The sequence below is a fragment of the Schistocerca piceifrons genome, chromosome X (genome assembly GCF_021461385.2).
Source record: "Schistocerca piceifrons isolate TAMUIC-IGC-003096 chromosome X, iqSchPice1.1, whole genome shotgun sequence".
Taxonomy (NCBI): Eukaryota; Metazoa; Arthropoda; class Insecta; order Orthoptera; family Acrididae; genus Schistocerca; species Schistocerca piceifrons.
In genome coordinates this window covers 371,410,484-371,438,018 of record NC_060149.1, presented here as the reverse complement: position 1 = coordinate 371,438,018, position 27,535 = coordinate 371,410,484, and the positions used below count along the sequence as shown (strand labels likewise).

The 27,535-nt window shown below is 40.0% G+C and overlaps 1 protein-coding gene across 4 annotated transcripts in view; it reads right to left on the bottom strand.

The window, feature by feature from the left end:
* The window catches only part of LOC124721359 (ATP-dependent helicase brm), a 439,280-nt gene that overhangs the window by 122,205 nt on the left and 289,540 nt on the right, over positions 1 to 27,535 (bottom strand). For all 4 annotated transcript variants that reach the window (XM_047246290.1, XM_047246292.1, XM_047246291.1 and 1 more), the window contains one exon: positions 26,115 to 26,345. In XM_047246290.1, coding sequence (XP_047102246.1) covers positions 26,115 to 26,345 — 231 coding nt within the window. The remainder of the gene's footprint in view (positions 1 to 26,114; positions 26,346 to 27,535) is intronic.

Here is a 27,535-nt window from a genome sequence, read left to right as displayed (position 1 = left end):
CACCTGTTCTCCTTCCCCAGTATCATCCAGGGTGCTTCTGGTCCTACGTGCCAACTCCAGGTAGGAGGGCTCTGGTATCCTGGCCCTGTGTGTTTGATGGGCTGCCAGACAGCATGAAAATCAATGATAGTCATTAGGAGGCATGGCTGCATCTGAGTGCGCTGCTGTGAGTGCCACCACAAAGACACACACACTGTGCCAGCCTTTCAGTGCCTGTGGCTTCCCGTTAAAGCAGGCAGCACACTGGCTCTGCAGCCAGTTGTGATGTCTGTGATGTCTCAGCACTACTGTATTGACCTTGCTACATATCATTGACTTGGTCCTGACTTCACAGTGTCTTAATTTTCAATTTTGGCTTGCTTGCTGGACTCTTTGTTCTGTCGCGCCATCTCCGTTGTCTGCTTTTCTCTTCTGTTGTCAACTTTTTACACTCTGGTGGCTCCTAGTCAATGCTCTCTGCCAGTCTCTGCTGATTCTTGAGCTATCCACAGTCTTCTCTGATTCTGGTCACTATACCATAGACATTGTGTTTGTTGCAGATGTGAGATGATGGACTGATGTCTCACTGCTTATAATGCTATGCCTTAGGAAATCATTGTGTTCCGCAAAATAACGTTCAAGGAAGTCCAATGACACTATAAGTCCTGTGCCTTTGAATGTACATGAGAGTGATCGCAGAAACCAGTGAGAGCACAATTTCCGAACTGTAAACGATTTTGGATGATGGAATGAGCACTGCCTATTCAGATGCGCTCTCTGTTGAACAATTTCCTTGAGAGTCACTCTGCAATAGCTGTGAATAGGTTCCTTGATTGCGTGAATATTGTTGTCTGCAGTCAATGCCAAAGGTCCCTTTTCCAATTAGCATCACCTATTTCTGTGGCGTTCAAATTGTGGGCATCATATCACTACTGGAGGATGAAGCATCACATTTGGTCTATATACCACCAGTATTTCATGGTGAATCTGTGTGCAGTTTTTATTTCCAACTGCTGCACCATTGCATTCCCACATCGTGATGCACCTGTTATCCATGCTGGAGCAAAACTCTCTCTGCACGAAACCTGGAACATGTACTCTCATCTGACAATGCACTACTCTTGGTGTGCAGTGGTCTTGTGTGTAACTTACTTTCTCAAGTCCTTACATTAGATGTGGTGCACAATGCAGGACACAAACTGGCCACAATGGCATTATGACGAACTCTATTCCCAACCTCTGTGTTGACGAAGGTGCTTTACCACTTAACCTCAAAGAGACCCTTCATGGTGTGATAAATAAGGACAGGAAAATTTCGCATAAACGATAACTTTAAAAACAACAGAAAATCACAGTTTTTAGCAGTGTAAGTCAACATCAGCAGTGTTTACGAAATGAAGCAAAATTTGACATTTTCCTTGATCCCCTGTAAAAATGTCATAACTCTAAGGGTAGCAGTTTACTAATATTGTTAACTGATAGTTACTGAATGTTGAAATTGGATTCTGACTTTTCCCCGAAACTGAGGTTCTGTACACTCTTAATAAGACTGCTCATTTCACATGTGTAAGGAGCAATAATTCTAGATGTGAAAATACCCTACTTTCCACAAACTCCATTTTGGCAGTACTTTTAGTTGAAGACATCACATTTCCTGAAATTTTTTGCACAACAAAACATACCAGAAATGAAGTGTTTTCAAGAGTATACAAATGTAAATATGAAAAACCACCAAATATGCCATACACATAACATGGAATGTTTGATTTGTTTCTATCAGACAATCACAGCACATGATACGTGACAGCAAGCAAACATCACTGCCTTCACATATTATGACATATGGTGGAATTTAAATCATGCCACACAAAAGGTTTGACAGAGTCTTATGGAATCACAATCATTGTTTTTGTCACCTCACAATCAAATTATCATCCTTCAACCCAACCTCAGCCTCTGTTCAACAGATTAGCCATTACAACAAAATTAATGCACAAAATAACAAAAATAATACATAAATTAACATTTTCAGTGTCCGTTTTTTACAGCAAGAAACGAATATGCTTCACATAATGTGTTGTCAGCTATAATTCACTGACAGAACTTTTAAAAAACTTTCAAGTGTATGGTTGAACAGATATTTTTCCTTTAATTTACTTAATGTAATAGATTTAAAATACTGTTTTCAGTAATGTAAATAAATGTGATGTTGATGTCAATAAACATAAGGTAACTGAAAAAACAAATATACATAACAATGTAAAACAATAATATAACACAAATGATACTTAAAATGTAAGTTTTTAGGGACTAATATAAAAAAACATCAAAACTGGTACAGAATAACAGCAAAATTGGCAAAAAATAACACCACCACTCGCCAAAAGTATTGTTGCGAGCTGTGCTGTATGCAATGTGGCGTGGCATGCCACAGGTCACCAGTTTGAGCCTGAGTACCAGCGATTATTTTTTATTTAGTATTTATCATTTCTTGAAGGTTCTCAAAATTTCTGGTGCTTCTAATGTTTGCATATTCTGGAATATTTTATGTTTGTATAAAAGTAGCACCCTCTGACCAGGAGTTCTGTTTTGTATGTATGTTGGTGACTGCAAAAAGCTACTCAGCTTCACCAAATAAATCTAAATGTCAGGAACAATCATAAGCTTTGCTGGTGGTGAAGGAGAATTTTAGGTCACTGTCACAAGCAGGCACAACTAATCCCTAAAAGTATGCACATGGAAACAGCTGAACCAGCCCAGCCAGCTTAGTGTCATCAATGAAGAATCGTGCTCCACTACCTTTACAACCAACGCAGTGGAGGACACGGCTATCAAATCTGGCCTGGACCAGGAACAACATTGGTCAGTGTTAGCTATTCTACACCAATTTTTCGATGCTTTAAAATATGGAATGGAGAAATGGCACACCAAACAGACCATGGCAAGACCCAGTGTATCAACACTGAGGATCATACACCAATTAGTCAGTGCTTGTACAGGGTGTCACTGGCTGAATGGTAAGTAAACTGGGAGAAAATGGAGACGATGTTTCAAAATGACATCAACAAACATTAATAGATCCTTGGTACTCTCCTATCCTCCTTGTAAAGAAGGCAGGCAGTACATGGCACCTTCTGTGCCGATTACTGACAAATGAAAAAAACAAAAATAGATTTCTACATATTGCACACACTATGACAGTCTACCAGGTCTGTTCAAAAACTTCTGGAACTTTGTCCATAACATTTTTCTATGCTTACGTTTTACTTATCGTGCACAGTCTCCTTCAAAATACTCTCCTCCACAACTGATACACCGCTCCCAACACCGTCTCCACTTCTGGAAGCAGTCTTGGTACACCTCTTGCTGGATCGCTCGAAGTGCTGTCTGTGAATATTTTTTATCTCGTGTACTGTTTCAAATCTACATTCCATCAAGGGGGATTCAATTTCAGAAATAAAAAAAGAATCTGCAGGGACAGGTCTGGAGAGTATGGAGGTTGAGGCAGCAGAGTGATATTGTTTTTTGTGCAATAGTCATGCACCAACTCGGATGAACGTGCGGGTGCATTGTCATGATGCTAAAGCCATAAATTGTCTAGTCACATTTTGGGCAATTCCCTTCTCACATTTTCCTGCAGGCATCGCAATATATCCCAATAGTGCCATCGACTAACAGTTGGTGTGGCACAAATTCATGATGAACTAATCCTTGAAAGTCAAAGAAAACTATAAGAACCTTTCCCGGCCCATTGTGAAGATTGAGACCAAGATTCAAAATCATAACCATAGACTCACGTCTCATAACCAGTTATGATTCTCTGAAGGAACATCTCATTCTAATTGACAGACTGCAAGGCAAAGGTCTTTCTGGCCTTGATTCATGAGCCATGGATGAATTTGGTGATAACACAATGCATTCCACGATGCTGTGTCAGGATTTCATGACATGATCCAACTGAAATGTTACATTCTCCTGCAATCTCTTGGATGGTCAGTCTTTAATTGGCACACTCCATTTCGTTGACGTTCCTGACATGAGCGTCGTCGGTAGATATCAAAGGGCGTCCTGAATTAGGGTCATCTTTAACTTCCAGCCAGCCCTTTTAAAACCATTTAAACCACTGCTTCCTGCATCATGTGGTGTGTCTGTGCGAAGGTTTTCTTGAGTTTCACACAAAATTTAAAGCAGACGGTCACTCCTCTAACTCTGCCATCTTGTAATTCGCAAACTGTGCAACGCAACGTTCTACTCAATACAGCACTGCACAATAACTAAGAGACATACAAAAATGAAACTTCTGTCATTTACACATTAAACACAGGTATGTCAACCGCATTTCACTCCGCACACCATTGGCGCAAATTTACGAATGTTCTGGAATTTTTTGAATAGACGTCGTAGATTGCTTGAAAGGAGCAAAGGATATCTCAACTATGGATAGGCTATTGACAAAATTAGGTTGATGAGGCTGACTGGGAAAAGACTGCCTACATACATCCTGATGGCCTTCATGAGTTCAAAGTTCTGCCTTTTGGCCTATGTGGTGCTCCAGGCACGTTTGAGCTTATGATGGAAAAACATGCTTTGACATCTTAAACGGACAATGTGTCTTTGCTATCTGGCAGACATTGTCATTTTTTCAAAGACATCTGAAGAATATCTAAGCTACCTAACAACTGTGTTGAAGTGTGTTCAGACTCCAAGTCTTTCCCTGAATCCAAATAAGTGTCCCTTTGCCACTCAAGAAGTACAAATCTTGGGGCACATAGTTAATGGTGATAGAGTCCATCCCAATCCAGAGAATATAAGAGCTGTCACAGATTTTCTGACTCCTTGGCACATTCGTCACATGATACGATTTTTTGGAATGTGCTAGTAATAGAGGTAATACAAAAAGGGCTTCCATAGCAAGGTGTGAACCTTGTAAGAACTGCTACAGGAAGATGCCAAATCTTCCTGGAACAGGGTGCAGAAAAGAATGTTTTGTGTCTTTAAGGAGGTGCTAATGCCTTCTCCAGTTAACACTGCATGGCAAAAATGCCTAGATAGACCAGACAGCTAGTAGTTATGAGATAGGTGCAGTTCCAGAACAAATTCAGGAAAGTGTTGACAAGATGAGAGGTTATGTTTCCAGAGTAATCTATAAGTTCTAGAGGAACTACTCTACAACAGAGAAAGAGTGTCTTGTAGTTGTTTGGGCTTATGAAAAGTTCTGGCCGTATTTATTTGGCAAACCATTTCCTGTTGTGACCGACCACCACTCTCTATGCTGGCTGATCCATTGGGTGGACTGGTAAGATGGGCACTAAGACTTCAGGAGTACAACCTTACATTAATATACAAAACTGGACACAACCAGAAAGAAGCTCACTGTCTTTCAAGAATAATTTGCTGGAACACCACAGTGAAGGCAAAATCTCAGTCATCACTGCATTAAATCACATTGCTCCTTAACAGAGAGAAAATCCCACATTGCTAAAAACCATAGAAGTCTTGAAGAGTGAGGAACCAGCCAAAGAATTCCAGTTAATAAACAGATCATTATAAAAGAGGAACTGTCAGTGGTGCAGAAATAGTTGCTCATAATCCCAGTTCATATCCTGTAGTATTTCCATGATGTTCCAACATCTCATCACTTGGGAGTTGTGATGACTCTTAGACAGAATGAGATGTTGGTATCACTGGCCAGGTCTCTACCGATCGATTAAATACTATGTGAGGCACTGTACGGAATGCCAACAATGGAAGCAAGTGTTGCAGTTATCTCTTGGAACACCCTGGAACCAATCCTGCTTGCAGCAGCAAAATTCCACCAAATTGTAATTGACCTCTAGGTGAGGTTTCCGAAGTCGACAAATATGGAGTTGCTACATTGTTACCGAAGCCGTGCCAACTGCTGAAACTCACAAAGTTCAAGGGTTCTTGTAGAAGATATCACTTTGAAGGCAGGAGCACACCGTGTGATGATCTGTAATTGCGGAATGAGTTGAGACTAGTATCAATCACAATTTCACATTACATCACCCACAGGATTACAAATTTCTACCACACCCCAACAAACAGTCTCACAGAAAGCTTGAATAAGACTTTGGCAGATATGCTCATGATGGACACTGCTGTCACACAGAGAAACTGGGATACAATAATACCCATTGGGGCTGAAACAACAATGGATACATTGTTCCTGTTTCAACCACACAATGCTCAGAAGTACTGCTACATGTAGTACTTCATCACTACGACTTAAGAAGAATGACAGCTGGCTCGCATACGGACTCTGGATGCCCTTGAGAATGACCAAGGGCACTGTAAAATCGAACACCAACTGTGAGATCAAGCCCAGGAGATGAATTTTTACACCTATGCAGAAAGTGGTACTAACAGAAAAGATAGTAAAGCAATACTTTGTGCTGTATCATGTCCTTCCTTACTTTCTGGATGTCACATATGAATTCAATGATTATGATTCGTCATCAAGAAGAAAAGCACAGAGACATCGTCCATGTCCTACGTACAAAGCCCTACTATAGCCCTGCGGCACAGATCGATGATGGGGGCTTCTCAGAAACTGAAGATCCACTCATTGACCATGAAGCTTTGATGGGATCTACCTTCAATGCTAGTCACAGTGGAGACTATGTGACAACAAGACCAGTATGCAAAGATCTGCCAGCATTGCTGTATAGATCAAGGATGCTGTAGTCTACTTCAGCGAGAACTTCTGAAACAGCTGGCCACCATTTCTCCAGGAGAGGTTACAACGCCATGAGCTGTGCTGCAAGCAGAGTGGCTCAGTGGTCTGCGTGACTGGCTGGTGTCCTGCAGGTCACCAGTTCAAACCCGACAACCAGTAATTGTTTGTTATTTAGTATTCATCATTTCCTGAATGTCTTCAAAATTTCTTACATTTGTAAAGTTTGTATATTCTGGAATATTTGCTGTTCGTATAAACAGCAGCCTTTTCATCCAGTTCTGTTCTACCTATACATTTGTGTTCATAATAAATGTGCTTTCAGTGTTAAATGTTGTACTTCACTGATGAACCTGCTTTCGCTTTTGTACTTCACTGTGATTACAATGTGACAACATTATTGAAATTGGTCATAAAATAATATGATTTTTTCCTACCGTTAGTGACAAGTCTGTAAGATTTGTTCTACTCCACAGACACCCGTGAACCAGCCCATAGCTCAACCAGTAATGGAGCAGATCTTTAATAATCATCTGCAAGGAATGAAACCTTTCGGAACTCATGTTAAGAACTCCCTTTTAGAAATGGCTGACATCAGATCATACTGTCTCCTTATGAGCTCCAGAAAGATTTACAGCTAAATTCAAAAAGTACTGCACTCAAAAAATAATTCTGAATTCTTTATTTTTTATGAGGGTGATACAGGAAGTTAGGACACAATAGTGGGTTAATGCCGCAATATCTAGACACATAGAGTCAGTCACAGCTTTCAACCACCATCAGCAGATGGAAGTAGCTATGCTGTTACACTTTGAAATACAGTTTCTAAATACAAGCTTTCAAGGATACATGTTTGGCAATTGAAGTGCTAATTTGTAATAAGGTTTTTGTGTTTTAAAAATGTACTTAGCTACAATTCACCGGCAAATAGTGTAAGTTTATGTAGCAAATGTAACATCATGAAAACAGGTGTAATTACATGCCATGAATTTGGTACAGGTAAAATAAATGTGCAAGATGAGCAAAGAATATGGCAACTAAGCACATCCACCTCAAATGACAATGCATACCGCATCAAAGTATTTATTTAAGCAGATCATCGCATTCATGTTACGCAGACTGCACATATATTCAACATCAGCACTGGTGATATAGTGGATATTGTCCACAACACATTGGACTATTGGGAGACCTGTTATTGCAGGGTACTGTGGCAACTCTCTGATGAAAATAAAACCATGCAAATTGGGTTGTCTCTTCAATACCTACTTCAGTATCAGACAGAGGATGTTCCATCACCATATCATAACAGGACGAAGCAGACAAAACACAGGTGTGTGACGGGACACCTGAGACAAAGAAATAATCAGTGCCACGAAGGTACTCCTCGTCTTTATGCATTCAGAAGTTAAAAAAAATGGAATCCGCATAAGTAACAGTCATAGCATTTTGAAACTTGCATGGTATTGCTGGTTGATTTCCTTTTCCACAGAGTGACGACAAATGCTGCCAGTTTTCTGTGCCACACTGGAACAGTTGCAGAAACCAGTTCAGAGGAAACAACTGGGATTGTTTCCAAAAAGTGCTGTGTTGTTGGGCAAAAATGTCTAATCAGTTATGCACGATTTGGTCCACTGTTTCTGATAGGCTGTATTGGAAAATCCTCCTCTCAGTCCAGATCTCGTACGATGTGGTTTTCATCTCTTCAGACTGTAAAAGAAGGACCTGACTGGTTGCCACCTCCGAACCAATGTCAACGTTCAGGAGGCCATTGTTAAGTGGCTCCTAGATCCAGATCATTATTTCTCATATGTCAGTTTTACCAGATTTGTTCGCCAATAGAACAAATGCTTGGACAATCATGATGATATGTGGCTCAATAACTTTGTGCATCTCTTTGATCTCCTAAATAAACTTTTTCATACAGAGGACTTGTTACTTTTTGAGCCACCCTTGTAATATTTTCGATAAGCACCACAAATGAAGTATACACAAATTGATTCAAATCAAGGAGAGGCCACTTTAGGCTAATCAGTAATTTTCTCCAGTTACATATTCAGGATTTGGCTTCCAATGAATTTACAGTATTTTGTGCTGAAGTATGTGCAATCTTGAAGTCACAGACAAAGCGTAATTGAAGTAACAAGTTCTAATATTCCCTCTGTGCCCTAAAAGCACTATAACAGGCATACACAGAACAGAAAATGATTCAAACAAAACAGAACTCCATTCTGTTGTAACGGCTGGGGAAGTATGTATCATTTTTCTTGGTACATTGGCACGTAAGAACCCAGGGACACAAGCATGCTGACATACACTACACTGTCAATAGATATCCCGATGATCAGAATCTCTCTGCTATATGACACATTCAATTATGTAATCAAGGTAAGAGCAACTGGTACATGTAGGGTGAGGAAACCACTTGCATTGGATCAGTGTGCATGTGAACTTCATCTCCCACACATAGTTTTCCTTTTACATACTGTGTTCAAATTACTGACTTCTGACTCCGTGCACGAGTTTCGTACATATGGACTATCTTTCAGGCAGATAACTGTTGCCACATGCAACTTGAGCTGTTCATTCATTCATGCTTTCTGGTGCAGTTCTTCGTTACCAAAGAGCATAATATATTTACAGCTTACTATTTCATTACAATAACTGAATATGGCGTAGAACTCTGTAGTTGTTCTTGATTTCTCAAGTGCTTTTGCACATATGAGGCTTTTTTCTGAAGAATCCCTCCCTCTTTAAATAGCCACAAATAAATTGTCCAGCAAAGTCCATTGTCTGTTACTGTATTTTCTAATACATTTATACATTTCTTCTGAGTAGTACTAGCCGTCTGGAGTCTTCAGTTGGATGTAAATACTACTCCACATGCAAACCACTAAGAATCAGAACAAATTCCTTTTGCCTACACACAGCTCAAGTGTGCTTGTACAAGCATGAGTTTGTTTACCAGAAAATTTCAAGTCCAGACAATGATGTGCTGGCTTGGCAGCCATTCTGCTTATGTTACAGAAAAAAGAGAGGAAACATGATTTTTGGAGTAAGGAATAGTTAAGGGAAGGTACCAGTGAAATTTCAACCCAGTCATAAAACTATAGCAGGAGGCTGAAAACTTGTTTCATAACATATCTTGGCATGCTGAATTCAGCAGGTAAGTCTAATTTGTTAGAGCATTTTTTTCATACTTTCAGATTCTTAAGTTTTGAAACTAAAACCATTTTTTTTTTTTCAGATTCATAATTGGAGTTGTTGGTTGTGACAGAGTAGCAGTATTTTTTATTGTGGCCATTTTGGTTTTTTCAAAAAAGCTGAAGTATAGTTAGCTTTCTACCACTAGATAGATAGGGCCAGTGCAGAAATTTAATTGAAACATTAATTTTATGTGAATATGTACATAATCTGTATGTACAAATGTATGTGTGCCTAATTTGTAGGCACATCTGAAACCAACCTCCCCCCCCCCCCCCTCCCCTTCAGACAGACAGATTTATATTTTTGGCAGACTCAATTGTGAACTGGAAAATAAATAATACATACAAATTCTCTAGTGGTCAATGCCCTTACAGCCTATCAACTGCAATGTCACATGGAAGCCCAGCAATTTATGAGAGGACGACATGTGGCCAAGACCCACCTTCATTCTGTATGGTCAACTATACCCATAAACGATGACCCACAATTGAGGATACAGCAGAGCTGGGAATGTGCTTTCCGGATTGGAGGATGAATGTTTGTGTGCGCTACCTCATCACCCTATTTACACATTTTTTGATATGATGAAATGCCAGTAACTAGTAATACTGTCGCAGGAGAAGCTGAGTAGCACCGTCGTGTAGTGGTTATGATGCTAAACTGTTGCATGGAGAGTCAAGAGTTCAAAACTCACCCGGGCTGTACAATTTTAATTTCTGTATTCGGTTTGAGTACATCCTAGAAGAATCCACAAATGTCAAGAATCATTGTACTGGAATGTTCTGTAGCCGTATATATACTGTATGGGTTCTGGTCGGAGGCAGTTCGCTCCGCACTCTTGTATGTGCAAGTGCTGAATAAACCTTTGTTAAGTGACTTTCGTGTTTGTCATTCATTTAATTACACCTTCTTCCACCCCCACCCCCCCCCTGAACCATGGACCTTGCCGTTGGTGGGGAGGCTTGCATGCCTCAGCGATACAGATAGCCGTACCGTAGGTACAACCATAACGGAGGGGTATCTGTTGAGAGGCCAGACAAACGTGTGGTTCCTGAAGAGGGGCAGCAGCCTTTTCAGTAGTTGCAAGGGCAACAGTCTGGATGATTGACTGATCTGGCCTTGTAACAATAACCAAAACGGCCTTGCTGTGCTGGTACTGCGAACGGCTGAAAGCAAGGGGAAACTACGGCCGTAATTTTTCCCGAGGGCATGCAGCTTTACTGTATGATTAAATGATGATGGCGTCCTCTTGGGTAAAATATTCCGGAGGTAAAATAGTCCCCCATTCGGATCTCCGGGCGGGGACTACTCAAGAGGATGTCGTTATCAGGAGAAAGAAAACTGGCGTTCTATGGATCGGAGCGTGGAATGTCAGATCCCTTAATCGGGCAGGTAGGTTAGAAAATTTAAAAAGGGAAATGGATAGGTTAAAGTTAGATATAGTGGGAATTAGTGAAGTTCGGTGGCAGGAGGAACAAGACTTCTGGTCAGGTGACTACAGGGTTATAAACACAAAATCAAATAGGGGTAATGCAGGAGTAGGTTTAATAATGAATAGGAAAATAGGAATGCGGGTAAGCTACTACAAACAGCATAGTGAACGCATTATTGTGGCCAAGATAGATACGAAGCCCACACCTACTACAGTAGTACAAGTTTATATGCCAACTAGCTCTGCAGATGACGAAGAAATTGAAGAAATGTATGATGAAATAAAAGAAATTATTCAGATAGTGAAGGGAGACGAAAATTTAATAGTCATGGGTGACTGGAATTCGAGTGTAGGAAAAGGGAGAGAAGGAAACGTAGTAGGTGAATATGGATTGGGGCTAAGAAATGAAAGAGGAAGCCGCCTGATAGAATTTTGCACAGAGCACAACTTAATCATAGCTAACACTTGGTTTAAGAATCATGATAAAAGGTTGTATACATGGAAGAACCCTGGAGATACTAAAAGGTATCAGATAGATTATATAATGGTAAGACAGAGATTTAGGAACCAGGTTTCAAATTGTAAGACATTTCCAGGGGCAGATGTGGACTCTGACCACAATCTATTGGTTATGACCTGTAGATTAAAACTGAAGAAACTGCAAAAAGGTGGGAATTTAAGGAGATGGGACCTGGATAAACTGAAAGAACCAGAGGTTGTACAGAGTTTCAGGGAGAGCATAAGGGAACAATTGAAAGGAATGGGGGAAAGAAATACAGTAGAAGAAGAATGGGTAGCTCTGAGGGATGAAGTAGTGAAGGCAGCAGACGATCAAGTAGGTAAAAAGAAGAGGGTTAGTAGAAATCCTTGGGTAACAGAAGAAATATTGAATTTAATTGATGAAAGGAGAAAATATAAAAATGCAGTAAATGAAGCAGGCAAAAAGGAATACAAACGTCTCAAAAATGAGATCGACAGGAAGTGCAAAATGGCTAAGCAGGGATAGCTAGAGGACAAATGTAAGGATGTAGAGGCTTATCTCACTAGGGGTAAGATAGATACTGCCTACAGGAAAATTAAAGAGACCTTTGGAGATAAGAGAACCACATGTATGAACATCAAGAGCTCAGATGGAAACCCAGTTCTAAGCAAAGAAGGGAAAGCAGAAAGGTGGAAGGAGTATATAGAGGGTCTATACAAGGGCGATGCACTTGAGGACAATATTATGGAAATGGAAGAGGATGTAGATGAAGATGAAATGGGAGATACGATACTGCGTGAAGAGTTTGACAGAGCACTGAAGGACCCGAGTCGAAACAAGGCCCCCGGAGTAGACAACATTCCATTGGAACTACTGACGGCCTTGGGAGAGCCAGTCCTGACAAAACTCTACCATCTGGTGAGCAAGATGTATGAAACAGGCGAAATACCCTCAGACTTCAAGAAGAATATAATAATTCCAATCCCAAAGAAAGCAGGTGTTGACAGATGTGAAAATTACCGAACAATCAGTTTAATAAGCCACAGCTGCAAAGTACTAACACGAATTCTTTACAGACGAATGGAAAAACTACTAGAAGCCGACCTCGGGGAAGATCAGTTTGGATTCTGTAGAAATACTGGAACACGTGAGGCAATACTGACCTTACGACTTATCTTAGAAGAAAGATTAAGGAAAGGCAAACCTACGTTTCTAGCATTTGTAGACTTAGAGAAGGCTTTTGACAATGTTGACTGGAATACTCTCTTTCAAATTCTAAAGGTGGCAGGGGTAAAATACAGGGAGCGAAAAGCTATTTACAACTTGTACAGAAACCAGATGGCAGTTATAAGAGTTGAGGGACATGAAAGGGAAGCAGTGGTTGGGAAGGGAGTAAGACAGGGTTGTAGCCTCTCCCCGATGTTATTCAATCTCTATATTGAGCAAGCAGTAAAGGAAACAAAAGAAAAATTTGGAGTAGGTATTAAAATCCATGGAGAAGAAATAAAAACTTTGAGGTTCGCCGATGACATTGTAATTCTGTCAGAGACAGCAAAGGACTTGGAAGAGCAGTTGAACGGAACTGATGGTGTCTTGAAGGGAGGATATAAGATGAACATCAACAAAAGCAAAACGAGGATAATGGAATGTAGTCGAGTTAAGTCGGGTGATGCTGAGGGTATTAGATTAGGAAATGAGACAATTAAAGTAGTAAAGGAGTTTTGCTATTTGGGGAGCAAAATAACTGATGATGGACGAAGTAGAGAGGATATAAAATGTAGACTGGCAATGGCAAGGAAAGCGTTTCTGAAGAAGAGAAATTTGTTAACATCGAGTATAGATTTAAGTGTCAGGAAGTTATTTCTGAAAGTATTCGTATGGAGTGTAGCCATGTATGGAAGTGAAACATGGACGGTAAATAGTTTGGACAAGAAGAGAATAGAAGCTTTTGAAATGTGGTGCTACAGAAGAATGCTGAAGATTAGATGGGTAGATCACATAACTAATGAGGAAGTATTGAATAGGGTTGGGGAGAAGAGAAGTTTGTGGCACAACTTGACCAGAAGAAGGGATCGGTTGGTAGGACATGTTCTGAGGCATCAAGGGATCACCAATTTAGTATTGGAGGGCAGCGTGGAGGGTAAAAATCATAGGGGGAGACCAAGAGATGAATACACTAAGCAGATTCAGAAGGATGTAGGTTGCAGTAGGTACTGGGAGATGAAGAAGATTGCACAGGATAGAGTAGCATGGAAAGCTGCATCAAACCAGTCTCAGAACTGAAGACCACAACAACAACAACTACGTGACATTATTCTGGTGGAGGCGCTGGGTATTGGAACTTGTGATAGCACACGTTATCGACGACACAGTGGCTCCCATCAGGCCACGACAGAAGTGCCGTTTGCGTTGCAAGAAACCCGAGTTTGAGCTATATTCAACAGTTCGCAAGCTACCAGAGACAGAAGAAGAAGAGGACGTTACGATGACAGCAACTGTGTGCCACCACATGAGACATCCTTCCAGGTTCTCTGGTCACGATGGCCAAGATCCAAACAAGTGGCTGAAGGTATATGAGCATATAGCCAAATTTAACAAATGGGATGACACTGGGTGTTTGATAGTCTTGTGTAGTTCGCGAACGAACTAGTTCGGAAGAGCACTCCCACAGCCGAACTACGTGAACTATTTCAAGGATAACCTCGCTACTTAGTTCGTTCGCTCTTTTCCGAAGACCGACGGACAATAGCGAGACGGAGCGAGAGCCCGCAGTAGGCTTTTAAAAAATCACGTGCAACATTCTATATGCTGAATGTACTATTCTGGATCCCTGATTTAGACAGAGAGGATTTACAAATCAAAAACCTTGTGAAGTTGCAATACAATGCCTCAAAAATAAAGTTGGCAGAGGGAGAATCGAGATATTTTAGTGGCTGATCCTACTGCTAGCGACCCTTTGGCGTCTTGTTCTAGTAGCAGCAGTAATGAAAATAAAAAAGACTCTATATGGGACAAGTATGACCAAGAAATAAGAAAAATCACTAGACCAGATAACCAACTTGCTGCTGGTATTCGCGAACTCGATAAATACCTCAATGAAGAGTATTTAGATCGAAAAAAAGATCCACTTGAGTGGTGGCACGAGCGTCGTCAGTTATATCCTCATGTCTATGCATGTGTGTTAAAGAGATTTTGCATAGTAGCAACATCAGTGCCCTGCGAACGTGTTTTTTCGGCGACGGGACAAATCCTTAATGAACGAAGAACACTGTTATCAATGAACAAAGTTTCCAAATTAATGTTTTTACATAATAATATGTAAATTTTTGTAATATTTCACTTGAAAATTAGAAAACTGATTATTTAAAGAATGATAATGCAAAGCACATAAAGAATGCTTTAGAATACGATCTCACTCAGAGGTCATAGTTATTTTTTCTACGTCTAATTGTTTGGTAACAAATTATAAGTGTTAGTGTTTCTTCTGTTAATGATAAAGGTATTATTGTTTGTGCCATATAATACTTAACCTGTACCTAAAGCAGAAATATTTTTTGTTGGTTATTTCCAAAACTTTAAAAAAATCTATTATTTATGAAAGTGTATTATTATTAACAAAAAAACGCATTTAACATATTCTGTAAGTAATATTCATACAATGAACTAATAAATAAATAAACAAATACATATATTTTAAAATTAAAATACTACTAGTGCACTGTATGTAAAGTAAAGTAGTTGACTACTTCATTTTACCCATTTGTGTAAATAACTGGTTTATTTGCTATTTCGAAGTCTAATTACTCGATGTAAAACTGTAATAATACAGGCATTGGCAACACTGGTCATTGTTTCAAAGACTTGCATAACGAATAAAAGAGTGTGTGCAGTAGCGGTAGCAAAGCGAGCAAGCTGTCTTTCTGGAAATCGAGATGGGAGCTAACGAACTAAAAGAGTGACCTAGTTCGCGACGGAACCGCGAACTAAACTGATCGTTCCCAGTTGCGAACTATTATGCGCAAGACTAGTGTTTGGCTAACGTATTTTTCTACTTGGAGGGCACTGCCAAGCAATGGTATGAGGACAACGACGAGTAGTTCACAAGCTGGGAAGTATTCCAGGTGCAAGTATTTCGGTGACACACGATGACAGAAATGCAAGGCTGAAGATAAATTAAAGTGCAGGGCACAGCATCCAGGAGAAACTACAGCATACTACATTGAAGACGTCTTGGAACTGTGTAAAATAGTGGATCCTAGAATGAAGGAGGAAGAAAAGGTTGCACAGCTCATGAAGGGTATTGCTGAGGACATATATCACACCCTACTCCTGAAGGAGGTTTCGACAGCAGACGACTTCATAAAATGGTGCCAGTATATCGAGACAATGCATCAAAAAAGAATTACACGCAAGAAGTTTGAACGGCTTCCAAATGTCATATCGATGTCTGTGATGGAGGAAGCAACTGATTTCACAAGTGTTCTTCATCAGATGGTGAGAGCAGAAGTTCAGAAGGCACTTGGATTGCACAGCGAGCAAAAAACCGAGATGCTTCAAAAGGTCACAAGGGAGGAATTGGAACAGACACTGAACCCAATCTCTCAACCTTCATTTCCCTTTAAAATGGTGAAAAACTGAAGACCCAGGTGGAATTACGTTCCTACAATGCCGCATGAGGAACCTGTTTGGGCACCAAGGAAGACTGATGTCTGGAGGACCCAGGATAACCAACCAGTATATTTCCACTGTGGACGACTGGGACATGTGGCGCGCTAGTGTCGCAAAAGGTGGCAGATATTTGATGATGCCAATGCCAGAAGACAGCAGACCGATCTTAGCTGACACCAACTCTGGGACGACGAAGATGTGGGTGCAGGACGATGTAGGTGACCATAGCCGCAAGCTAGCCACTGGAGAGGACACTCCCCAACACACCAATCAATGTCTCCATCGCCATTTAGCAGCTCCAGCCAATCACCTAGCCACCGCAACCTGGAAAACTAAAGGGTGCAACCTTCCTTAGAGGTGCGCCGCCGAAGAGAAAAATACTACGCTGTCGATCACTTCAAAAATGATAGGAAATTATGTTGATATCCTCATGGATGGCTGACCAACCCAAGCTCTTGTGGACTCTGGAGCACGATATTCAGTCATTTCGGAGAAGTACCACCGCCAGTTGCAGAAAATCGTATTCGACAACAAAACATCTCTGCTGAAGGTGGCTAATGGGAAATATGCAAAACCTACCAGAAGATGTGTCATTCGTGTGGGTATAAGTGGCCATACACAGCCCTTCGAATTCATCGTCTTACAAGAGTGTAGTCATGACGTCATTCTCAGATGGGACTTTCTGAAAGTTTCTCAGTCATTTATAGATTGTGGTCGCTCGAAGATTATGCTAGATGAGATGAGATACTGTGGACAAGAAGATGCGCATCCGAGTGTGTGGAGACTGTGTGTGCCGGATGAAGTGATCATTAATGCAGTCAGCACTAGAAAGGCAACTGTCATGTGTCACGCCGTGCATCAACCCATGGATCTTGAAGTGGAATGTAAGAGAAGCATACCACTGAAGAATAACTTGGCTATCCCAGCCTCTGTTGTCTCATTTAAGAATGTATTTGGTGAAATTGTGGACAGATGCATGTGCGTAGCAAACAGCTGAGCGTCATAGAAACCTCCCATGCTGAGTCTGTGGGCGAAATTAGCGCTACCACTACAAGACAAGATCTTCTAGCTCAACTATCAGCAAATCTCACTAAGGAACAACAGAAGAAGCTACTTGTCATTCTTCAAGAGTTCTCTGAATGCTTCAATCCACAAGTGAAGAGTAAATTAGACAAATCAACGGTAAAGCACCGGATTAGCACTGGAGACATTTAACCAATAAGCCAGAGAACATACCATGTGTCAGCAACGGAACATCAAATATTTTGCGACGAGGTAGAGAAAATGATGAAGAATGACATCATTCAGCCTTTACAGAGCCCATGGTTGTCACCAGTGGTCCTCGTCAGGAAGAAGGATGGCAGCTGGTACTTTTGTGTTGATTGCAGAAAGCTTAATAAGATAACTAAAAAGGAGGTTTACCCCCTTCCACAAATTGACGATACACTAGATTGTCTGAAGGGAGCTATGTTTTTCTCAACCATGGACGTGTACTTGGGATACTGGCAAATCGAAGTAGATGAGGCTGATCGTGATAAAACTGCATTCATCACCCCTGAGGGCCTGTAAGAGTTTTAAGGTAATGCCATTTGGTTTGTGTAACGCACAAGCAACTTTTGAACAGATGATGGATAATCTTCCAAGGTACCTGAAGTGGATGATGTATCTTTGTTATTTAGATGACATTATAGTGTTCTCCGAGACATTTGATGAACATATAAAAAGACTGAGGGCCGTTTTTAAGAGTCTCCAACAAGGCGGACTGAAACTTAATCCAAGAAAGAGTCTCTATGGAGCAAAAGAAATAAAAATACTTGGACACCTTGTGTCAAACAAAGGTGTGCGGCCAGACCCAGAAAAGGTGAGATCTATAACGGGATTTCCTATTCCTAAAAGTATTAGAGATGCGAGAAGCTTCCTCGGATTATGTTCTTATTACTGTCCTTTTAACAAAGACTTTTCTATGAAAGCCAAACCACTTCAAGAGTTGTTAAAAGCCAATGCTAAATTTATCTGAAGTGGTGCTCAAGAAGATTCTTTCCATGTGCTGCGAAAAGCTCTGACGACTTACCCTGTACTTGGTCTGTATGATGAGAGAGCACCTACACAACTACACACAGATGCCAGTTGGTATGGGATCGGTGCTGTTCTGGTGCAAATTTTGGATGGAAAAGAGAAGGTTATAGCCTCTGCTTCTAGGACACTTACAAAAGCTGAGAGAAAGTACTCAACTACAGAAACAGAATGTCATGCTGTGATCTGGGACATGTGCAAGTTTCTCTATGGAAGGCCATTCACAGTTGTTACAGACCATCATTCACTTTGTTGGTTGACAGGTCTTAAGGATCCAACAGGACAACTCGCCAAGTGAGCACCATGTTTTCAAGAGTACGACATTACCATAGTGTACAAAAGTGGAAGAAAACACCAAGATCCAGACTGTCTCTCAAGAAACCCCGTGCAAGACCATCAAGACTGATGAAGATAGTGACTGTCTCGCTGCACTCCAGGATCTCTACATCTACATCTACATCCATACTCCACAAGCCACCTGACGGTGTGTGGCGGAAGGATCTCTCTGCTGAAGAAGGACGCCAAGATATCTCAAATTATGATTGCCTTAAATTGGTCAGAGGATGTGAAAGGACAATTTAAGGTAGTTAATGGATTACTTTGCAAGAAAAACTTTGATCTCTTTGGAAAGAGGTGGTTACCAGTGATTTCTAAACACATCCGTTTAGATTTTCTACAGAAATTCCATGACACACCTGAGGCCGGACATTTAGGATTTATTAAGACATACGATAGAGTCCACAAGAGATTTTTCTGGCCAGATTTATTTAGGAGTGTCTATCACTATGTGTTGCACTGCTGAGAGTACCAGAAGAGAAAGGCACTTCCTCAGAAACCACCTGGCCAACTTATACCAATTCCACCAACCAAAACGCCTTTCCACCGTGTTGGGTTTGACCTCCTCGGACGATTTCCAACATCTGCAAGTGGCAATAGATGGATTATTGTTTGCACTGATTATCTGACACGCTATGCCATCACAAAAGCTGTGAAAGCAACTGTAGCATCTGTGGTAGCCAAATTCATCGTGGAAGACATTGTATTAAAACACGGTGCCCCAAGATCGTTAATTACAGATCGAGGGAAAGTTTTTCAATCGAATCTTGTGACAGAGATAAACAGTCGGTGCAAAATTACTCATCACATGGCGACTGGCCGACATGCCATTAATGTTAGTCAATGTTGAGCAGAGCAACTTGGATGAGGTGCTGCCTTTTGTGACGTTTGCTTACAACACTGGCAAACAAGACACCACAGGATTTACTCCATTTTTCCTGGTGCAGGGGTGTGAGGCGACTATGACGATGGACACTGTGTTTACGTTACATCTTGATGACATGGACGACGACTACATCAGCCAGGTGTTAACAAGAGCTGAGGAAGCTTAGCAGTTAGCTCAACTCCACACGCTGCAGGCTCAAGAAAACGATCACCGAAGGTATGACGTGAGCCACCACCCTGTTATCTCCCAGCCTGGTGACCTCGTCTGGATCTTCACATTAGTTAAGTGAAGTATGAGTTAGTCATTCATCTAATTACACCTTCTTCAACATGACAATATCAAACATGCCTCGGCATAAGAGACAGTTATTAAATTGTAGTGAGACAGTGACAGAGAGATAAAAAACATGAAAAGCGAAGAAAATGAAAGTGTCAGTGACAGCAGTGAAAATGTCAATGAAAATAAATTGCATGAGAAAAACATGCATACATAAATGAAATTTGACAGTATTGCAAGGAATAGGATGGAAAAAATTATGTTGCTAGTACTAGCAATGAAAAAACACTGAAGTAAAGACAGATGAATCAGAGTCTATTCTACTTATTTTCCCCTGTTATCATCATTACTGTTAGAAATGAAGTGCACTGAGTACGACCAAAGTTCCTTGAATTTTGACTTTGATCCAACGTGTTGGAAGTTTTCATGTAGAGTCACGCTAAATTATAAATCAAGACAATGTTTCAAACAAAATGCAAGTAGAGCCCCTTTTGATGTAAATACACATCTGTGTTTGGCATTTACATATGCAGGAAGAGGATATTTGAGCATTCAACAGTCTTTGATGATTATGAATATGCAATCTTTCTCCTGTGATACTTTTCAAGAACATGTGTGATGGATAGAAACTGCTGTTTGAATCTTCAAATGACATTTTTGATGAATGTCGGGTAATAGTAAAAAATATATACAAAAGGTCAGAATTGGATGGTGATTGCAACATTATTGAAAGTGAGTCTGATGAAGATTCAGAACTGGATTTTAAGAATGAGCTTGTTCATAATGATACTGAGGAAAATGAAATTGGAATCTGATAATGAGCCTACTGATAATGATTGTGAGGACATTTGCAAGTACGTTATGACTGTGAGTATAGTAATGATAATATTGGCAACAATGATACATTACTGCAAAGTTCAGATGACAATATAGATTTAGGCATGAGTTCGATGGTTCATGGCCAATCACAGTTGGTTTGGTAGCATTATTGATTTTATCACAGGATACATTGTTGATTTTGACAGTGTAACAAAGTTTGTCAAATTGGCATGGCTATGTGACTCAATTAGATGATATTCATCAGAATTTCGTTTTTGGTTGGAAGGGCACACTACTCAAAGTTCCATGAATAGTTCGGGATCCTACTGAATCTACGAACGCTGAAAAAATATGGTAATGATCCAAAAGCAATGGATTTCGATACAGTAGAGCCCTGATAATTCGAGCCCTGGTATTTAGAGGTTCCGTGTAATTCCAGCTGCTCTTAAGAAAATTAAAATTTTACATAAAACTAGAGTAAAAACCTGTTTTCATACGTTGTGTACATGTATGTTTTATGCACTTTCAAATGTGGCACATTTTAAACTTTCTTTCAATTTTCCATGTACAGTACCAGTAAAACTGTCCCACTTAGGGTTTTCATTCGTAATGCACAGAAATAACCTTGGCCTCAAACTGCTAGTGCATTTCTATTACAGATGGACAGGTATCAAGTTTCAAGGAGTGAGGGGGGGGGGGGGGGGCGGCTCTGTATGGGACTTAACATCTATGGTCATCAGTCCCCTAGAACTTAGAACTACTTAAACCTCACTAACCTAAGGACAGCACACAACAACCAGTCATCTTCAAGGAGTGCATTTGCTTTTTCTTTGTCAACCCTTCCCTAACTGGGACCACCTGACCATCAGTTGTACAGTGCACGTCATCTTTATTGTTACACCTATTGTTGTCATTAAAATACAGTACACCTAAGTAATAATACAGTACACATTTTACAACACTGGCTGACAATTGTTGTATGTACTGTACTTGATTGTGTAGTAACATCTGTATTGTAGTAAGCCCAACTGTGTAATGTTAATTTTAAAGTGTTGTATGTATGGTTAGGTCTTAGGTTAGTGGTGTTTAACGTCCTGTCGACAACGAGGTCATTAGAGACGGAGCGCAAGCTCGGGTTAGGGAAGGATGGGGAAGGAAATCGGCCGTGCCCTTTCAAAGGTACCATCCCGGCATTTGCCTGAAATGATTTTTTAAAGTGTTGTATGTATGTGCAGTGTACTGTACATATGCAGCTGTGTGTTTCTAAATGTTTTAATTCATACATTACAATGAATGGTAGGAGTAAGAGAAAATTTGTGTCAATGAATGTGAAATTGGAGGCTTTGAAAAGACTAGAGAAAGGAGAAACAATAAAAAAAACTTGCTGCTGCTTATGGAATCGGTGGAGTGACAGTTGGAAATTAGCATAGAAACAGAGACAAAATTGATAAGTTTTTAACAAACAAGTGTTCTATTTTGTCATTTGAATGGAAATCAATGAAGAAATCCGAGCATGAAAAAATGATTAAAGCTTTGTTTGTTTTGTTTACTCCACAAATACAAAAAGAAAATCCATGCCATATTCTGCAAGATAAAGCTATATATTTTTTAGAAATGAGTTAAATGAAAGTGAGGATCATTTTACTGCAAGTTCAGGATGGTTGCATAGGTGGAAGAAGCGATACGGCATAAGGCAGCTTGATATAGGCGGTGAATAACTTTCTGTGGATTCTCAAACTGTTACATAATTTTGTGAGAAATTAAGAAAAATTATACAAGAAGAAAATCTTACTCTTGATCAACTGTATAACTGTGATGAAACAGGACTAAATTATAAAATGCTTCCATCTTAAACTCTAGCCTCAAATAAAGAAAAGGCTGTCCCAGGCTTCGAAAAACGTAGAGAGGCTAACAGTTCTTGCTGCATCGAATGCAAGTGGAGGCCATAAACTGAAGCTGCTGGTAACAGAGAAGTCTGCTAAGCCAAGAGCTTTAAAAAATATCACTGCGTCTGCACTGTCTGCTACATATGTATACCAAAAATCTGCTTGTATGGACAAAAATAATTTTAAGAAGTGATTTTTCCAAGATTTTGTTCCAGAGACCAACGAAAATGAAACTCCTACCAAACAGGACATGAGGACCCAACAGTACTGACTGGCCACCGTGCCATCCTCAGCTCATAGGCATCACTGGATGCGGATATGGAGGGGCATTTGGTCAGCACACTGCTCTCCTGGCTGTATGTCAGTTTCTGAGACTGAATCCAAAGACCAAAAGATAAGAAAAAGTGCTTACCTTCCAAAGCAATCTTAATGCTTGACAGTGCTGGTTCACACCCTGATAAGGAAGAACTGTAATGTGACGATATTAGCCCATTGTTCTTACCTCTAAACATGATGAGTTTAATACACCTTATGGTCCTGTTTTACAATGCTTGGGGGGGGGGGGGGGGGGGCGGGGGGTCCATTGTTGTTTGCTTCAGATGCTTCTTCAAACAACAGAAGGGGTGAAAGAGCCATCAAACAATTTACAAAAAAAAGAAAAAAAAGCTACAACAAAAGACGTAGTTTACTGGATAGCTGATTCATGATCTGAAATAATAAATGCGGAGACACTAAAAATGTCTTGGAACCGGATTTTATAGAATGAAACAGATACCTACAGAACAGACAAAGATGATTTAACATTGGCAGAACTGACGAAAAAGCTTGCTGGATGTGAAAATGTGAATGAGAGTGAGGTTTCAGAATGGATGAATGGTAATAACAGTTTGAAGTGACCAATATTGGAATTGTTGAATGGTTAGTGCACCCACTGAAGACAGTGACGACAAAAGGAACTGCCTGAAGAAATTGTACCAGTGACCACCCACACCAAGGGTTTGGCAGCACTACAGCACTAGACATTGCATTGCGTTATACTGAGCAGGCAGCAAGCGGTAGCTATTCCAACAGACACTATGTTCCATAGAAGATGGCATGTCACTTCTGCTAAAAAAAAAAAAAAAAAAAAAAAAAAAAAAAAAAAAAAAAAAAAAAAAAAAAAGAGAGAGAGAGAGAGAGAGAGAGAGAGAGAGAGAGAGAGAGAGAGAGAGGGGGGGGGGGGGGGGGTTTCTATTTTAAAACAAAGGTCTAGGGGTCTAGGGACAATTTCTTTAAAATGTAACTTCTATTTCTACAACTTGGAAATGTGTGGTCATATATGCACCTACAACACAGGTATCTACTATATTGTTTTTATTTAATTTTTAATTATTATTGTGCTCATAAAACATTTATTCATGATTCACCCATTGATTTACTGATATTTCTGTACTGTCCAAGTTTTTTTGTAATTCACCAAGGTACATTCAGCCCCAATTAGCTCGAATTACTGGGGCTCTTCTGTATACCAAACAGCTTTCATGTGGAGATCTTAAAGCTTTCAATCAAACCACCTCATTGAATATTTATGGAGATAATCACAAGATACAAAAGGAAGAATGTTTGACTCATGTTCCAAAAAGTTATTGTATGTCTACACAAAATCTCTTGTACATACACAGATGTGTATACATATCTACTTCACATATACCTCAATTTTATTTTCAATATTTATACAGCAAAATTTATATAGGACACATTTACAACTTATACTTTTTTCAGGGTCGTTGTTTTTTATCAGTCAGCATTGGCAAAAGATACTGAGCCTGGATCTCAAAGCTTCTAATATTAAACCAGCAATAAATGAACTTTTGTTTGGATAAAATACTGCCTCTTTATACTCATTTGACTGATGAAGCACTACTAACATGGTGTGTTCAATGTCTAACACAAAATGCTAATGAGAGTTTACACAGCATTATATGGAATACTCGGCCCAAAGACACACATGTTTCAGCAAAGAGACCAAAAGTAGTGGCTTCTATCACTGTTTCTAAATACAATGTTGGTTCTCACAGAGTTATTTCAGAAATAATGACAAAACTAGGACTCAAATATGCTTATCAAACAGCACAAGCATCAGTAAAAAAGAACTGCAGCAAGATGAAGTGAAAAATTCAGAAAAATACAAATAAATTCGCAAAAAAATTGATTTTGTCAAACATCAAAGAGTAGAAGCTATACTTCAACATGATGGTGTAAGCTATGGTGCCACGTTGTTTTGATGTAATTGTGTATTATTCATAGGTACGGTGCACATGTGATATAATACATCTATTTTACTCTCAGTTCTTGTTGCATATTATAAAAACAATATTTTTATAATTTATCTACACTTTTCACATGTATATAGAGTTGGGAAAAAAATTATAATGGCTGAAATTAAAGTGTACTCTGTCAATGTAAAAAATTTGGGGCTCCATACATTTTTGTGAATACATTCCACGATAAACAAAAACCCCACTTATGGGTTTGAAAAAAATATTGATTTTTGCAACAATCTAAAATTCAAAAGTGATGGAAAAAATTTGTTCAGAAATTGAGTTTACCCCTACCGAATTCAGCATGCCAAGATATGTTATGAAACAATTTTCAGCCCCCGGCTTTTCTTTCTTTCTTTTTTTTTAATGAGTTGGTTGAAATTTCACTAGTATCTACCCTTAAATGAACAAAAATATTATTCCCATATTAACTATTCACAGTAGACGCACTACGGAACCTGTCTCACAATCTTACTATTTTTATTCTCACTTTTTTCCATGTAATACTGCATTCTATGACTTTGTCCTACATTACAATACAACCTTCGCACAGAATGTAATGTAAGAGTAAACACGCTCAATCATGCTCACACTTGAAAGCTTGCACAAGCATGCATATTTGAAATTCGATCAAGCTTCAAGCTGCTTGTAAAGTCTTGATGCTTGTGTAAATTTGTACTACATACGCACAAGCATGCTTTGGCGAGTACGCTTGTGCATGAGTGCTTGTCAAGGATGAGCTACGATTGTGGCCACCTTAATGGGGCACTGGGGAAGTGCAAGTCAACCCATGCAGAGAATTGTGTGTCTGAGCACACCTAATATACTTGGTGTGGCAAATGCCATAGGGGCAAACCGAGGTAGTCAAGCCATGATTCTAATTCCATACAATGGACCATACTCTGCAGTTACACAATACAAAGCACCTAATCATTTGATGAAAACTTACTGCTGACATTCAACTGTAGAGTTCCATAAATGTCTTCACTAATAAACCTTTATACTCTTTCAGTCTATTTTATTGCAAGGTGTTCTCTAATACATGCAATGTAAAAACTATTGAACTTCTCACCATACCTCTTCCTCAGCTTCATCCTGGTGAAGAATACTCTGTAGAAACTGCTGTCTCTCAGAACCAGTTGATTTTTGATCAAACATGCCAGCCTGTATCACTTTCTCATCCATATTCAGTTTGTAACGAGCCGCTGCCAAAATACGTTCTTCAACAGAGTTCACTGTCATTAGACGCAGCACACGTACTTCATTCTGCTGCCCAATTCGATGTGCTCGGTCTTGGGCTTGGAGATCCTACAAACAATTAACTATATCACAAACAAATCTTAAACAACACAGAAATTAACAGAATGTCATATCCTAAACTCTACAACACAAGGTTAAAATATATTTGCATTTAATGAATATATAAGGCACTGAGCCATCGACAGGAGCACAAAAAGGATGAAAACTTTGGAAGCTTTTGGAAGAAATTCTTTCACAAATTAGACATTTCCAACCAATTGTCCGTATCCTAGTCTCTCATATGAAACATGGAAACAACTCCCATCCCCGGCTCACGACCATGCCCGCCCGATTACCATCTGGGTCCCTTCTCATCACTGTCGATGCCACCTTGCTATACACCAACATCCCTCATGCCCACGGTCTTGCTGCTATTGAACACTATCTCCTCCAACATCCTTGCAACTCCAAACCCACTCCCTCATTCCTTATACACTTTTCTCAATTATATCTTTACACATAACTACTTCTACTTTGAGCGCAAGGTACATAAAAAAAAAACCACGGCACAGCCATTGCCACTCTCACATGGCATCCTACTATGCCAACCTGTTAATACGCCACGCAAAGGGAATCTTCCGAGCCTCCCAAACCCTTGTCTGGTCCAGGTTCACTGATGATACCTTCATACTCTGAAACTCGTTTCTCCACAGCCTAAACACCTTCTCTGCACCTGGTCCTCCTCAACCCAATGTGCCACCTTCCTGGACATTGACCTCCACCTTTCTCACAGCTCCTTCCATACCTCTGTCCATATTAAACCCACTCACCATCAGCAGCACTTGTATTTTGACAGCTGTACCCTCTTTCACAACAAAAAATTGCTACCACATAGCCCGGTCACTTGTGGATTGTGTATTTGGAGGCTTGAGAATTCTTTTGCTCAGTATACTGAAGGTCTCTCGAAAGCCTTCACAGTCAGGTTCTACCAACCAAACCTAGCCCACAAACAGATTTTCCAATTTTCCATGCCATATCCTCACACACACCTTATTCTCCACCACTTCAAGAATCAAGTACAAGGGTGCACGCCCCTCTTATCGCGCAATACCACCCTGCACTGGAGCAACTGAACCATTTCCTTCATAGGGCATTGATTATCTATTAACATGGCCAAAAATGGAGGGACATCCCACCCACGAACCTTCCCACCACTCTTATAGTGCTGTCCCATCATCCACCCAACCTGCAAAACTTCC